Here is a 15,712-nt window from a genome sequence, read left to right as displayed (position 1 = left end):
TTGTTGGATCCTGCTCAAAAATGGGATCTGGAGTATGTGCTCGTGGTTGGGTTGGGGGTCGTGGTATATTTCTGGTCCCAGTGCTTTTTCTCCTCTCATCTTCTTGCACTGGTGCAGCTGAGCTAGATCCACCAGCTCTTCTTGCCTGCTCATATCTTCTCACAGTCTCAAAATGTAAACTTTGTCTATTCTTTGCCAAAGTCTGCTGGTAAATTCTCCATTCAGCCTCTGATTGAAACTCACCAGGTAGAGGCCTAAAGTCAGTATCATCTCCTCTAAGGACCTCTACACCAGGCTTCTCTAGTACTGCCTCATCAAACTGTTGTTGCATTCTTTCCCTCTTAGCTTTCTTTATTCTTCTTCCTTTCAAGTGTTGTACCATTGCCAGTTTCACTTGGGTAGGAACATTTGGGCATGAGGCAACATCCTTGCCTGTACCAGACAAATGTTGCTTTAACCTGGTGGCTCCTCCAGATAGTAATTTTCCACAATAATTGCATTTGGACTTCTTTTTGTCTTCGGACATCGGGACTCCATGTTGCCATGTTATATCAGACATTGTATACAAAATGTCTTATATTTTACACTGTCACATAAAAAAGCATGTATTAATAACCATGGTTCATTTAAAGTAATATATTCAAGACTTGAAGTATGTTATTCATAACTGTTAAACATAATGTCAAGCTACTAGAACTATGAAATAACTATCTCTTATTTATCTCCTAACCCTAGTATTTATTTCTTAATTAAAAATAATATTTAGAATTTTTATCAAAAATATTTATACCTTAAAGTATAAGAAAAATATAATATAATGATGTATTTGACACCATTTGAAGTTGAACATTATGTACATATGTTGTACATAATTTTTCATAAACAACAATTATTTTTCTTTAATATTATATATATATTTTTAATTTTAATAATATTTTTATTAAATCTGAAAAATAAAATAATTTTTTAATAGGTGAAAATAAAAAACTGATCCATGAGGCTGTAGAGCATCCCAAGTTGTTAAACATATATGAAAATCATTTCCAAACAATCACTATTCATCCTATTTTTTTCAATTTTTTTTTCAAATAAATAATTTATTTTTTCAGAAATTATAATAAAAAAAGTAATAAATGAAAAATAATTTCGACTCCATCAAATGATAGATCAGTCAAAGATGTTTAACATATCTCAAAACCACATGAATCTATTAAGGATTGCACAAATTTTGTTGAAAAAAATAGATTTGGGAAAAAGAGGGAATACCTTTGAAAAATCTTCAAATAGGTGATGATTCTTGTAATATTGGAGTTGAATTTTCAATTTAGTAATTGAATCACACTTAAAATCATGCAATCCATCCAACATGTGAAGCAAAGAAGAAGAAAATGGAGGTGGGAGGTGTTTTTTTCTATTTTTTAGAGCTATAGGATAGAACTCGTCGAGATTTGCGAGTTCTGTCCATGTTAGGTTCTTTTAAATGGGGTAGTTGGGTCTAAAATGGGTTAAAAATATGGGTCAAAACCATGGTTCGAACCGATGAGAAATTGTAAAAATATAATGCATAGGTGGTTTCGATTCAATTTTTTGAAATATCGAGAAACTCAGCGAGATCTCGCGAGTTCTCGAACCATGTCTTGAAGATAGAATTATTTCTCACGATCCAAATGAAATAGGTTGTGATGGAGAAGATGATCAAGATGTGGGTTTGATTAGATTTTTTTATGTTGGAGTTGGTGATGAGATCTTTGACTCAATTTAGGATACTATTGCTGTGAATGACTTCAATTCGAAGCCCGAGGGAGCCGGCCGACCAGATATGTTTAGAGAAATTACAGGCAAGGAAGAGGTGCCAATTGGTCTTCACTGCAGAGTTATAGAATCTGCATTGATCATTAGTGTTAATGAAGAGTTTGAGTTTGGATAGACAAGGAAGGCCACCTTTTAGAATCTTCCAGAGAAAAAGTTTAAAATTCGGGAGTGATTTGAGTTTCCAGATGGTATTCCAAATCAACTTATCATTAGAGGTCTGATGATTGGATTTAGATTTTAGAGTCACTTGGATAGTAGCCACAACTTTTGTGGTGAGGAGACCAGATTTGGTTATGGGTGAGAAAATTTGATCCGGATGAGGAGAGGTACTGAGGGGGATATACTAGTAATAGCATCTGCTATCAACTTTGGGAAATGGAGTAGATGAGGGATGGGTTCCATTGCTTCTTGTGAATCAAATCATCGACATGGGTGTAAAGGGGATTTCTCTTCACTGAGAGAGGGATGTGTAAGTCTTGGAGGTTGGGTAACCATAGATCGGTCCAGATATTGATTGACGGTCCATCACCTACCCTCCAACAGATGGGGTCCGGCTCAGCTCCTTGTACGAGGAGAAAGAGGACTCTCCTTGCACACTCGCTTGACCGACACGTGTCCATCACGAAACTGTATACTGGGTGTAAATTGTTTGTTTTTTCTTTCAGAACCGCCCCAGTGCCCCCAACCACCTTCGCAACCCCCTACCCTTGCTGCAACCCCGCGCTCCCACATTCTCCCCTGGTGAGGATTGAAGGTTTTGGTGTAGCCACCGTGGGCTGGTGGGAATCCATCCGTCGTTGATAGTTTCCCAAAAATCTCCACTAAATCAGTTCTAGCTAGCACTAGTTGCAACCCCGCGCCCCCACCTTCTCCCCCCTATTTTCTCGCCGCGAGCCTGAGACTCCTACTAGTCGTCGATCTTTCTTTTATTTTAAATCCCCACTCCCAGATTTGTTGCATATTCTCTTTCCGGTACGGCTATATATCTAAGAAAATAAAAGGAGAAGAGAAGAGAAAAAGGGAGATAAGTTGAGGTCAGGGTCTATTCAGATAAGAATTTTTTTCCTCTTTTCCCCTTTTTTGACATTTGTGCTTTCGAGAGAGAATTGAATTGGAACATCTCTGATATTGTAAATTATAAACCAGCCCATTATCGGATGATCAGATCCAAATATTCCTTCCTCTGTGACATGGAGGTGTTGCAGTTGTGGGTTTTTTCATCTGGAGATGGTTACTGTAAATCCGAGCATCCTTCATTATGTACTGCATCACATGTATGGTGCATTGGTCCACAGGACAAAAATAACCCCACCAATCTTCTCCAGAGGAGGGGAAGGCAACCAGCTGGATCAGTTGGAGAGCATGAACAAGCAACTCTCTAACAGTGGGGTGGGATAGGTGGATCATAAGGGGGTTGCAGCGGTGGGGGATGTGGCAAAAGGGGGTTGCGATACAGAGACAGAGAGAGGAAGAGTTTGAACCGACCAGTGGCGGAGGGGTCAGGAGCAGAGGAGACTTGGCGAAGGTGGAGCATGGATTGGGTGCAGCAAAGTCTCAGGTGGAGAAGAAATCCGAATGCAGGAGATCTTTGTTCGTGACGCCGTGGAGGGCAGCAAGATTGACGGTGTTGATTTGTTGCTGTTGCTATTACTGTTGAGAGAACTGTGCGCGAGGAAGAAAGAGTAGTAGAAGCAGGAGGAGAGATGAATAGAGGGTGGGGCTATGCTGTTCTGCGAAGAAGAAGAAAAGGAGACGATGGGGGCGCGGGGTTGCAAAGTTGGGGGGCGGGGTTGCAGAGGATGGGGTGGGGCACTGGAGCGGTGCTGTTCTAAGAAGTCGGTTTAATATTTAAAAAAAATGCAAACCATGAGAACCAATGTACAGTTTCGTGAAGGACACGTGTTGGCCAACGAGTGCGCAAGGAGAGTCCTCTCCCTCCTTTTACAAGGAGCGGCTAAGCCGGACTCCAACAGATGATATTGTAGTGGTCAGTGGATGTTGCCTTTAGGCTGTTTCAAGAACAGGACCCTCTGTTCCACTTAGTGGATTTGTCCAAGATGGATTTTGAATGGATATACTTTGCTATAATTATGAGGACCCAGAGGCAGTTTGTTTGAGCAGTTGCCAAGCAAGTTTGAGGAGGCTTTATTGTGAGTAGAACTGAGCCTTAGCCCTTATTCCCCTAGAGATTTTGGTCTGCATATTGAGGACCAAGGTATCAGGTTGAGGCTCTTTTTGGGTTCATGATTCCCTTTCCTAAATTTGCTTGAATTGAATCCGAAGTGTTGCATGTTTTGGGAGAAGAGATTGCATTTCCAGTCAAATAAATGGTTCTTAACACGACCTACAAGATGGTTGAGGTGAGAGCATTTAGATCTAGAGGGGAATAGGAAAGTGCCCAGCTTGGTCCTTTGACACCCCTAGTGCTGGCAAATCGCTATTGCGTTAGTAATTTTGGGGATTCATTGGTGAATCAGCACTTTTTTCGCCAAAGAATCTCTGGATTTGCTGGCAAAATTCATGCTTCACCATTAACTCTTATTTCTGATGTTTTTTTTTTAAGGGATGTAAACGGATCGGATTCGGATCGGATGTGATCGGAGCCGGATATTCCTTGGTCGAATACGGATACCTCTAAATGGATTCGGATGCGGATTGGATTTGGATTTTCGACCATCCATTTACATCTCTGCCTTGTGTAACCCAGACCTTCCTCCCCCTAACGGATACAATTCACTCTCAATCCACATCTCTTAGATCATGATTCTCTTTTTATCATATTCTAGAACTTATTTAATCTTCAAAAACCCTCAAAATCATTATTTACTTAATTTTTTATTATTAAATATTCAGATTTTTTTTCAGACGGATTTTAATCGGAGTATTCGGATTATTTTTCAGATATCTCTAAACGAATACAGATGCCCCTAAACGAATACGGATGCAGATTCGTATTCGATTCGGATTTCGGTTATCCATTTACATCCTTATATTTCTTTGGGTGGCTTTAAGGCTTTTAGAGCCCAACTTTAGGGGCAAAAGTGGTCAACTTTACCGCGTAGTGCTGGATACTGTAAATGGAGCATTCTTTTGCTTTTTGGCGGAGGGCAAAATTGGATGTCTACAATGGCTAGGGTGTTCCAGAGGAGAAATGGGGGCGGAATTGATGCAGGGAGAGACGTAACTAGAATACCTTGGATCTTGGCGTCAGGGCTATCATGGAAAAGCTCCATGATGCGCATATTTTCTGCAGTTGTTTTCTTATTAAAGGCTGTTTCATTTCCAGGGCAGTCGAACACACAACGGGTGAGGATGAAACTTTCTAGAATTGAGTGTAACTGGATCTAGATGGGGGAGAAAATTGGGCTTCTCTACGGTATCTTGAAGGAGGAGGGGCAAAAAAGAAATTTAAGAAGTAATTCTGCAACCACCACCAAGGTGAGGCTTCTAGGACAGCATTTCGAGCCTTATTATTTTCGAATTAAAGCTGAGAAATATCTTTTGTCAAGGACACAGACTTTCTTCCCTTTCAGGGTGGTCTCCAGATGGGTGAGAAGGTGGGTAAACAGATCTTCAAAAGTGGATTGAGCTGTCCTTTCTCTTTATAGTAACTCTTGTCTTCGACATAATTAGCATGATACTTATCTTTGGAAGACAATAATTAAAGGGTCGAGAAAAGACCAAGAGAAGCGAGTTGAAGCCACTAGAGGGGGTTGATTGGGACAGGAAGAGTAGAGAAATTGAAAGGGGAGGGTGGAGGAAAACAGCCACGGGTTTATAAAACAGGAAAAACAGACCAGACGTATCACAGAAAAACACAAGAAACATTTAAGAGAAACATTACCAAATGGGCTCTTAATTGTTGTCATCCACCTTTCACGTGAACATGTACCACTTTATTGTTTCACGTGAAAAGTCCTTGTCATTATATATAGAAAATGATACATTTATTATTATAATTATACGGAAGAAAAATCTGTGTCGACGAGTATGTGTATATGGGTGTATAGGATAAATGAGCTATAGACACTTGCCCTCTTCTGCTGTCTCACTTATTTGGTGATGCTTTGTGTCTTTGCTTCTATAAATTCCTAGAAATTGAAGGATGCCGAGGCTTGTGAGGTCTGAACGAAGGGGATTACTCGAAAACCAAAAGGAAGCTGCTTAGAGATGGTGAAGCTCAAGGGTTCCTACATAGTCACTCCGGCAGGGCCAACTCCAGCTGGTAAGCTCTGGTTACCAGAGGTCGACCAATGTAAGGCCTTGACCCATGCACCAACCGTCTACTTCTACAACGCCCCCCTAACTGATAAAGCCATCATTACAACCTCTGCAATGGACACCATGAGAGACTCTCTGAGTAAAGTTCTGGTGCAGTTCTATCCATTAGCCGGTAGGCTTCAATGGATCGAAGGAGGCCGGCTCGAGCTCGATTGCAATTCCATGGGAGTTCAACTCTTTGAAGCAGAGTCCGACATGGAAATCTCCGACTTTGGAGACTTCAGTCCAACTCCAAAAATGAGAGAACTCGTCCCTCACATCGATTACAGCCAACCCATCAACCAAATCCCTCTCCTTCTTCTGCAACTCACCCAATTCAGCTGTGGTGGAAGCAGTGTTGGTGTTGCCATTTCTCACACCGTGGTAGATGGCCAGTCGGCACTGCAATTCATAAACACGTGGGCGAAGGTCGCACGTGGAGAGAACCTGGTGGACACACCACTACCATTCATAGACCGAACTGTATTACGTAGGAGCGAATATCCGGCCACCGCACGGTTCAACCACCCCGAGTTCGATCCACCACCTCTTTTAATCGGTCAGACCGATGGTGAAGAAGAGAGGAAGAAGGAAACTACGGTGGTAATGTTGAAGTTGACGAGAGATCAAGTGGAGACGCTCAAGATAAAAGCTAATGCTGCGACCATGACTGGCTGCCGGCCCTATACTCGGTTCGAATCCATAGCTGCACATATTTGGAGGTGTGCATCGAAAGCCCATCGGCACGAATGTGAACAGCAGACACATGTGCGCATCGCCGTTGATAGCCGGAACAGGCTTCGTCCAGTACTCCCAAATAATTTCTTTGGGAACACTGTTTTTGTGACGAATGCGACGAGCCTGGCGGGTGAGCTGATGGGGAATCCATTAGGGTTTGCTGCAAGTAGGATAAGAGAGGCAGTGGATAAGATGACTGATGAGTATTTTAAGTCTGCCATTGATTTTTTGAGAGGGCAAGAAGATATGAGACCTTTCAGGACTGCGTTCCATACGGTCGGCTGTGCACAAGGGCCCTTCCTTGGGAACCCTAATCTGGCTATTACTAGCTGGCTAGGGTTGCCCATCTATGGTGCGGATTTTGGGTGGGGAAAGCCAATTTACATGGGACCCGTGGCGTTAGGGTTTGAAGGGAGGTCTTATATCATACCAGGACCTGATGATGAGGATGGATCGTTCATTATTCCAGTACGTTTGATGGCTGCACACATGGAGGATTTCAAGAAGTTCTTCTATGGATGAGAGTAAATGCGTTTCATGGCTCCTCTCTTCCTTTTACTTTTCTCTATTTTCTGATCGGATATTTCTTATAAGAGTGCAACAAGTGGCACTCTCAAATCCAACGGTCCACATTTGAAACCCTCAAATTAATTAAGAGTTAACCGTAATTGGTGTAACCTAGGGACTAACCAGGATTGGTAATCAAAGCCACCCTTAAATCGTGGTTAACCTGTTCAAACTCAATCGCCCCATCTTTCTCTCTCTCACTTATTTTTCCTCGTTCACTCAACTCTAATGGAGCACTCTTACGATTTCTACATTTTTCCGACGGCGACGGCTATATCCCAAAGTAACTTTAACGGTTTAACCTCACCTCCATGGATTCTAATTATGTTGCTGAAATAACCCTAAAAATCAGTAATCAACCAGCATCATCAAGGATCCTTAAAAAAACTGAGTTTTTTAAAACAGAGAATCAGATCTAGCTGATTCAGATCCAATTTGACTGGGATCGGAAATTCCCAGAACCGTATGTGTTATTCAGATTGCCATAAACCCTTGACAATCGAAAGGAAAATCCCACACATAAATGGTTTACTAGATATAATTGTTACAGTCGACCCAGAGCCAATTAAGAAAAAAAAGACCGAGTAATTTGGAAAGATTGTTGCACATGGTTTCAAATGTGCAGACCCTACAGAAATCAACTGGGCTTTGTGAATACCCAAATACCTTACGAAATCCGAGCTTTCTCCGGGCCTCTTCTGCTAGAGTTTTTTAGGAGATGGATTGGTTTCTATGTCTCTCTCTCTCTCAATGTTTTATTTGCTATTAAAATGAAAACCAGATGATTAGATTGATTGGATTTAATTTCTCACGACGGTCATCTGAGACACTACTGTGTCAATATTGATGTATAATCCAATGTTTTCTGATGGCTTTTCTCATCTGTTGAATTTGTATTTTATTTTTCTTATTTTTAATTTTTTTCCGGAGTTTTACTCGAGTGAGTATAATGATGATGATCTTAAAGCTACCGATGCTTTCATGGTTGGATAAAATCCTCCTATTCATTCTGAATACTCACTCACTCAACATATAGTTAATGGTGCTATGGTTTGGTCTTTTTTTAATTTTTCCTTCAGTTTGGATTTCAATTAATCATATTATCAAGTCTCGTACAATGAGGAGAATTGAACTCGTAGCATGAGCTTGAAAGATCCATGACATTGTTAAAAATAATTTAATCCTTTTCATTCCACAGAGTGCCACTCTTTGTATTCTTTTTCACACACTTTCATCTTGAAAAATAATCTCTTTTTTCTCATCGATTTTTCCCTTTTTCTGCAATTTTCTCCTAATCAAATTGAAGCCCTAAAAATGGCCTGTAATTCCATTATTGCTGCTGGTATCTACCACCTTCTTGAAATTCTATTGCCTTGCCATTCCAATTCCCAGCCCTAATCTCTACTTTTGTAGCTTCATTCAGCTTGAGTTCTGATTGCATAAGAGGTCAGGAAAAAGCTCGGATTTCATTGGAGATTTGGGTATTCACAAAAACAGAGAGGAAAAACGCTGATGCTGAGGGGTTAATCAGAAGGAAGAAAAACAAATGATTAAAGATCTCAGAAACGAGAGAACCCAAAAAAAAATAAATCAACCAGAAGTGAAAGAAAAACCGGGAAGAACAAAGCAGAGCCGCGGAGGCTGAGAACAGAGAAGATATGGAAGAAGATGGATCGTCTTTATTTATAGAGTTTCTGTTCGTCAATAGGATTAGGGTTTTGTGAGTCTTTAGTTAGAGGAGGTGAGGTTGAACCGTTGAAATTACTTTGGGATATAGCCTCCGCCGGAAAAATGCAGAAATCGTAAGAGTACTCCGTTAGAGTTGAGTGAATGAGAAAAAATAGGAGAGAGAGAAAGAGATGGGGCGTTGAGTGTGAACTTGGGTTAATGATGGTTTAAGGGTGGGTTTGGTTACCAATCCGGTTAGTCTCTGGATTATATCAACCAGAGTTAACTCTTAGTTAATTTGAAAATTTCAAATGTGGACCGTTGGATTTGGGAGCGTCACTTGTCGGACTCTCAGAGTGCAAATAATAGGACATAACCGATCAGAAATGGAGAAGAGTAAAAGAGTAAAATCCCTTCCTCCCTTGCCTCTTGCATTGGAAATGGTTTTGATCTTTAATGCATTGGGAATTGGGATGTACTTTTGTCGACAAAGTTTTTCTCTGGGCGATCATCTTTATTGTTAGAAAGCATTTATTGTATAATAGATATTTGACTCGACTGATGGTAACCCAATAATTGAGAACTTCCTTTATAGGTTGGTTTCAGCCAAATAATTGATTGAAACAAGTTCAGCCCATTGAAACCGGATTGAATCGATGGATTAACACTGGGGGTGTCAATTGGTCCGGTTATGGGCTATCAGTCTGGATTTTTAACGGTTTCGGGTCTAAGATATCAAGATCGTAATCGGATTAATAATCTTACTGGATCTAAATCTGAGACTAAGAACCATTAATTAATGGCTAGGGTTCTGGTTCCTAATCGTTTCCAAATATTATTGAGCTCAAAACAAGGACAATGAGCGTTTTTCTTGGGAGGAGCTTCACCATAAATAGATAGTCTTATAGAGCTCAAAATAAAGACATTGATGCATATATAATCAAGGAGACAACTTTAAGAGTTCATTTCAAACTCAACTCATATATTGGATGACTTAAAAAGCAACAAAAGAGCGCCACTTATAAGTCTCAAGCAATGTAATACTATTAATAGATAAAGGTTTGAAGACTTTTAGGGTTTCAAATTTCTAAGTTCCATTCGATTTGTTTATATATTATCCAGTTCCAACCGTTTCGGTGACACCGGGTCCTTAATGGACTATCGGTTCCAGAACCGTTGGGAGACTTGGACCAAAACCGGCCCAAAACAATAGTATATCACAAGGACCAGATCTGTCTCGATAAGCTATTGGGTGGTCCAATTCCAATTCCTGTTGATCTGGATCGGTTCCGGTTGGTTTTCGATTCTGGTCCATTTAACACCCTTAATGCCATGTAAACTTGGTTTTTATGATCTCTTTATATGATCTTGACTCTTGAGCTTTATTATAGCTTGTGTGTTTCTCAATGCTGCCACATTCCTGATGCGAGTAAGACCACAGAATATCTCCATATGGAATTATTCCTACTTTATAATAAGCTATAGGGCTTGATTGTTTTTAAAATTTAGGCACTGTTTAGAATGCATTTTAGGTCGATTTTGCTTTCTCAGATGATAAAAATAGTTGTTTTTATCATTCGAGAATGCAAAATCGACCTAGAATGCAGTCCTACAATGCATTCCAAGAATGCATACCAAACACGGTCTAAAAATCACCCGCATCCATTTTTTCTTTCCGGTTCCCTCGATCGAACATCATCATCAGTGAACAAAGATGTCGTACGATGATGTTGAAATCGAAGACATGGAGTGGAATGAAGGGCTTCAAGCTTTCAGCTATCCGTGCTCATGTGGGGACTTGTTTCAGATTACCAAGGAGGAGTTAAGACTTGGGGAAGAAATTGCCCGTTGCCCAAGCTGTTCTCTTTACTTAACCGTCATCTATAACATCCAAGATTTCTTGGGAGAATCTAAGAATAATTTATATTAATTCATCAGCTCACCTTTAGGAGAATTTATACATTAAGTCATCAGCTCCCCTTTATACTACCTCTGCCCCAAAGTAGAATGGTTGTGTATAATATTTCTCTTCATCATAATCATATCTGTAATAATATTTGTTAACAGTACTAAGATTTCTAAAAAGGAATTTATCAAATTAAAAATGGGGTGAGAGATTCCCTTAAGAATCATAAAGTGATGGTTGAGATTCCCTTAAGAAGCATAAAGTGATGGTTGTTTGTTTGTTTCTATTAAAGAAAAGGGGAAAAGTGCATATGATTGGATAGTCTAACCTTAATTATGGGAGCAGTGAAAAAGAGAATCCACAACAGCTTAAAGGGGTAGTTTTGGAGGAGACTGTTAGGTATTTTGTACCAAGTAGAGGCTACCATTCCTTGCTCTGGTTTTGCTGATCTGGCTCAACAAAGCTCTACTAGTATCTGTGTGAGGCCACATTGGGTGTAAATGACTAGGTGTCCTGGACAGTGGCTATGAAAGTGGTCTCTAATTGCTCAAGGAGACTCTTAGGTTTTTTCACCAATTATCATTATTTGTTGTCATGCTAGGAAAGATGGGGGCTTGGGCTTTGAGATTTTGCTTGTTAAACAGATGTTTACAATTTCACAATTGGACTGTAAAACTTTTAATCACGTGAATTTTGTTTATTAGTTAAATTACATGTTTTCGTAAAGATATTTTCATTAATAAATTTAAGAAATATTGATTGTAGTGGATAAAAATATGATTTTGATTTCTAATATGATGAAAGGTAATGTTTTTTTTTTTTTGGTAACAGATGAAAGGTAATGTCAATTGCATAAAGTAGTGGGGTTATAGTGTTAATGGCAATTCTGTAATTCTTGGTAACAGTATAATCCGTTTTTAGAAACAGGTTTTATCAAATGCCATTGGTGTTCCAAATGTGTTCTGGAAACATTTTCGGAACGGGTTTACCAAAGGTTAAAAAAATGTTTCTCAGCACAGAAATGGGAAAAACTGTTTCTACTATTTCTCTACACAGAAATAGTAGAAGCGTTATCAAATGGTGCTGCAAACTCTGAAAGACGCAGATATGTTTGAAGGTTCATCAAATTCTGCTTGCATCTTCATCATTGGGCACCAGACTAAGTTACTTCTCGCAGGTTGCACAGTAGATCGGTGAGGCTCGTTGTAGGAAGAAGGAGAAGGAGGAGGAAGAGGACGAGGGGGCCTATCTTTCTAAAAATAAAAGTAAATGTCTATTTTACCCCTCATATTTTGGGGGTGTATTCATTTATTTAAAAAAAAAGTTTAAAAAATGATACCAAACACATGAAAGAATGAAAATGAAAAATGATACCAAAAATATCCTTAGTTAGCCGATACCTAGACCAAAAGCGTGCACTGAAAGCATGGAAATACTAGGGAGAAAAAGAAATAGGACAAACAATTCATGATCATAGTTGGTAAACCAGGTTTTGACTCGAGGGAGTCACTCGAATCAAGTCAAAAAATTCATAAAACCTGGTCAAGAGTCTTGAAGACTTGCCCAGGCTTAAAAATGCCCAGACTCGATCCTGGTCACTTTGATTTTTCTATTGATTCACAATTTAGCCCGAGTAATATAAAAACCACCGAGTTAAGTTACTTTCACTTTGCCCATATATCATTTATCACTACAAGAACTCATATTTTTGCCGACGGTTAAAATAAGGATCGTTGGTCAAATATTATTTTCAACGACGGTTAGATATATCTACTGTTTCTACACCGTGTTTTACACTTTTGGCTATTGAAATTCATAGAATGATGTCTCCAAAAAAATTTCATATAATGATAGATGTTGCAAGACACTTTTCACACTTGGGAAATATAAGAAAGAGGAGAAAGAGGAGAAAGAGAAAAATTAAGACAAACTTCGGAAAGTAACTTCAAGTTGTACGGGAACAGTGGTGGAGGCAGGTAGGAGAATGTGATCTCATACGCCCAAGGCCAGTCAAATGGAATCCACTCCTCCTCAGGCTGGTGGCCGAATTCCTTTTGGCTAGATTTGAGCTTACGATCTGAACTCATATTGGTCTGCATTGAGAAATTGGAAGCAATCAGGACTCAGGAGAGCAGAAGCAGGGTCCCGAAGGGCTTAAGCTAGAGAAAGAGGGTTATGCATCTTGAAATTTCCAGAGCCTTTTGAATTAATTATGTTGATTTATGAAGTAGTGGCTTATACTATTGTGGAGCACTCGGTATTGGATCGGGCTATACGCATTGGTATAGCCTGCATTGTTATTGCTAACCACTGATCCTGATATCTGACTGATACCATATTGGTGGAACAGTACCGATCAAAGGTAAAATTATCAAAAAATAAAAAATAAAAAAATTTGTTTTTATGGAAAAACAAGGATTAAACTGTCCAGTACAATTGATACCGATCCAATATCATATTGGTTTAGTCAGCCGATACTTAGACCAATAGCGTGCACTATAAGCATGGGAACACTAGGGACGAAAAGAAATAGGGGAGGAGAAACGATTCCTGATGGATAGGACTAGCATTCATGATAGCATTTTTCACTCTTTTTTTTTGTTGGTAAACAATATTTTTCCTTTTAACACATGGGTAAAAGTGACTTTAAAGAAGAACAATAATTTTAGGGAGAATGTTCTCTGTGCCGTAGCGTAGGCTACACCTAGACACATGTTAATGCCACTCAGGGGGGCAGGGTAGTCATTGCGCCCACTCCCATGTGCCTGGGCGTAGCCTGTGCTGCGGCACAGAGAACAGCGCCCCATAATTTTAATTGCATGAAACATGATCCTCTTTATATAAAAAAAAAAAAAGCCATGACACATGACCTATTTTCATTATTATTAGGAAAATTTTCACTTACCCCATGAGGTTTGCCTTAAATATATTTTTACTTATGTATTTTGGAAAATTTCACGTATCTCCTCTGAGATTTGCTTTAATTCACAAAAAAGCCCAGCCCGTTAACCAGTGACTAAAAACGTTAAAATTGTATTCTAATTGACCAAAATGCCTTCATCTTCCCCAAATCGTTTAGGTTTGAAAAAACCTGCAACTCATTTAGGGCCAAAATAAAAAAGGAAAAATATTTGGGAAAGTTGAGTTGCAGTTTTTTTCAAGAGTTAATTTCTTAGATCTACTAGATAAGTATGGAAATTACAAGATAAGCAAGTTTCAAATTTGTTTTATATTGATTACTTTCCATTTTGAAAAGATTTACTCAATCCCCAAAGTTAGTTAATACTCATGCCAAGCAAAAATAAAATAAATTAAACTTCCAAAATTGCCCCAAAAATCTGTTTTAAAGTTTTAAACCACGATAGGAAAAATAGGAGGGAAGGGGTGCGCAATTTCCTCCGCTTGTTTTTTATTTTTTATTTTTGTTTCTTTCACTTTTGTTTTGACCAAGTTTCCTTCCACCAACTGTGAATGAGATCGCCTTCACCATAGGGTGGGAGAGGGCATGAATAAGTATTGGGAGGGTATTTTGGAACATACAAAAATCCTAGGAGAGGTTGATGAACCATAGTTTTTTTTTTTTTTTTTTAAATATGTTTCTATTGTTTTCTATTCTGACAACTTTTATTGTTGCTCTAACTTTTGTTTTTTGGCCGAGTTTCCTTCCACCAACTGTGAATGAGATCCCATTCATCGTGGGGTGGGAATAAGTATTGGAAGGGTATTTTGGAACATATGAAAACCAAAGGAAGGGTTGGTGAATCCTAGGATGATGGGTTAACCATCGTCTTTTTAGTTTATTTAATTTATTTAATATGTTTCTATTGTTTTCTATTCCAATAATTAAGATGTACCTCCCTTTGGACTTGATGCTTTAGCTTTGTTTTTATTTTTTTTAGGGGACCACTGAAAAACAAAGCTATAGCATCGAGCCAAAGGGAGGTACATCTTATTGTACGTTGGAATAGAAAACAATAGAAACATATTAAATAAAATAAAATAAAAAAGAGGATGGTTCACCAACCCCTCATAGTATTTTAGTATATTCCAAAATACCCTCCCAATACCTATTCCTGCCCTCTCCCACCCTGCGGTGAATGGGATCTCATTCACGGTTGGTGGAAGGAAATGCGGTCAATATAAAAAAAAACAAACAAACAAACAGACAGGTAGAAAAAACTGCGTGCCCCTTCTCTCCTATTTTCCTATTGTAGTTTAAAATTAAAACAGATTTTTGGGGCAATTTTGAAAGTTTATTTTTATTTTATTCTTACATAGCATGACTATTAACCAACTTTGGGGATTGTGTAATTCTTTCAAAAAATGGAAAATAGTGGATGTAAAACAAATTTGAAACTTTCGTATCACGTAATTTTCGTTTTTATCTAGTAGATCTAAGAAATTGCACCTAAACGTTGGGAAAAATGAGAGCATTTTGGTAAATTAAAATACAATTTTAATGTTTTCAGTCACCAGTACGTTAACAGTCTAGGTTTTTTTTTATTAATTAAAGCAAACCTCAGGGGAGGTACATGAAATTTTCCAAACCTCACAGGTGAACTTATAATTAAGGCAAACTTCAGGGGAGGTCTTATTATTATTATATTATGGAGTGTGTTCAAGGGGATGAGCTATAGAGACACTCTTCTGCGGTCTCGTCTTCACTTATTTGGTGATGCTTGGTGTCTTTGCTTCTATAAATGCCCAGAAATTGAAGGATGGCGTAGCTTGTGAGTTCTGAACGAAGGAGATTATACGAAA

General features: G+C 38.9%; 1 protein-coding gene and 2 non-coding genes across 3 annotated transcripts; all 3 read left to right on the top strand.

Annotated features, from left to right (window-relative positions):
• The first annotated feature begins 5,982 nt into the window (after nt 1–5,982).
• Nucleotides 5,983–7,332, top strand: LOC122658301 (spermidine hydroxycinnamoyl transferase-like). The gene has a single exon (XM_043853223.1). It carries the CDS (start codon nt 5,983–5,985, stop codon nt 7,330–7,332), a length of 1,350 nt encoding a protein of 449 aa, XP_043709158.1.
• Nucleotides 7,333–8,151: 819 nt separating this feature from the next.
• LOC122660679 lies at nt 8,152–8,251 on the top strand. The gene has a single exon (XR_006332780.1). It is a non-coding gene; the product is annotated as a small nucleolar RNA Z161/Z228 (small nucleolar RNA).
• A 70-nt stretch (nt 8,252–8,321) lies between these two features.
• Nucleotides 8,322–8,390, top strand: LOC122660666. Its single transcript, XR_006332771.1, has one exon. It is a non-coding gene; the product is annotated as a small nucleolar RNA Z105 (small nucleolar RNA).
• Nucleotides 8,391–15,712: the final 7,322 nt, after the last annotated feature.

Source organism: Telopea speciosissima, chromosome 4 (genome assembly GCF_018873765.1).
Source record: "Telopea speciosissima isolate NSW1024214 ecotype Mountain lineage chromosome 4, Tspe_v1, whole genome shotgun sequence".
Lineage (NCBI taxonomy): Eukaryota > Viridiplantae > Streptophyta > Magnoliopsida > Proteales > Proteaceae > Telopea > Telopea speciosissima.
This window is presented reverse-complemented; position numbering and strand designations above follow the sequence as displayed.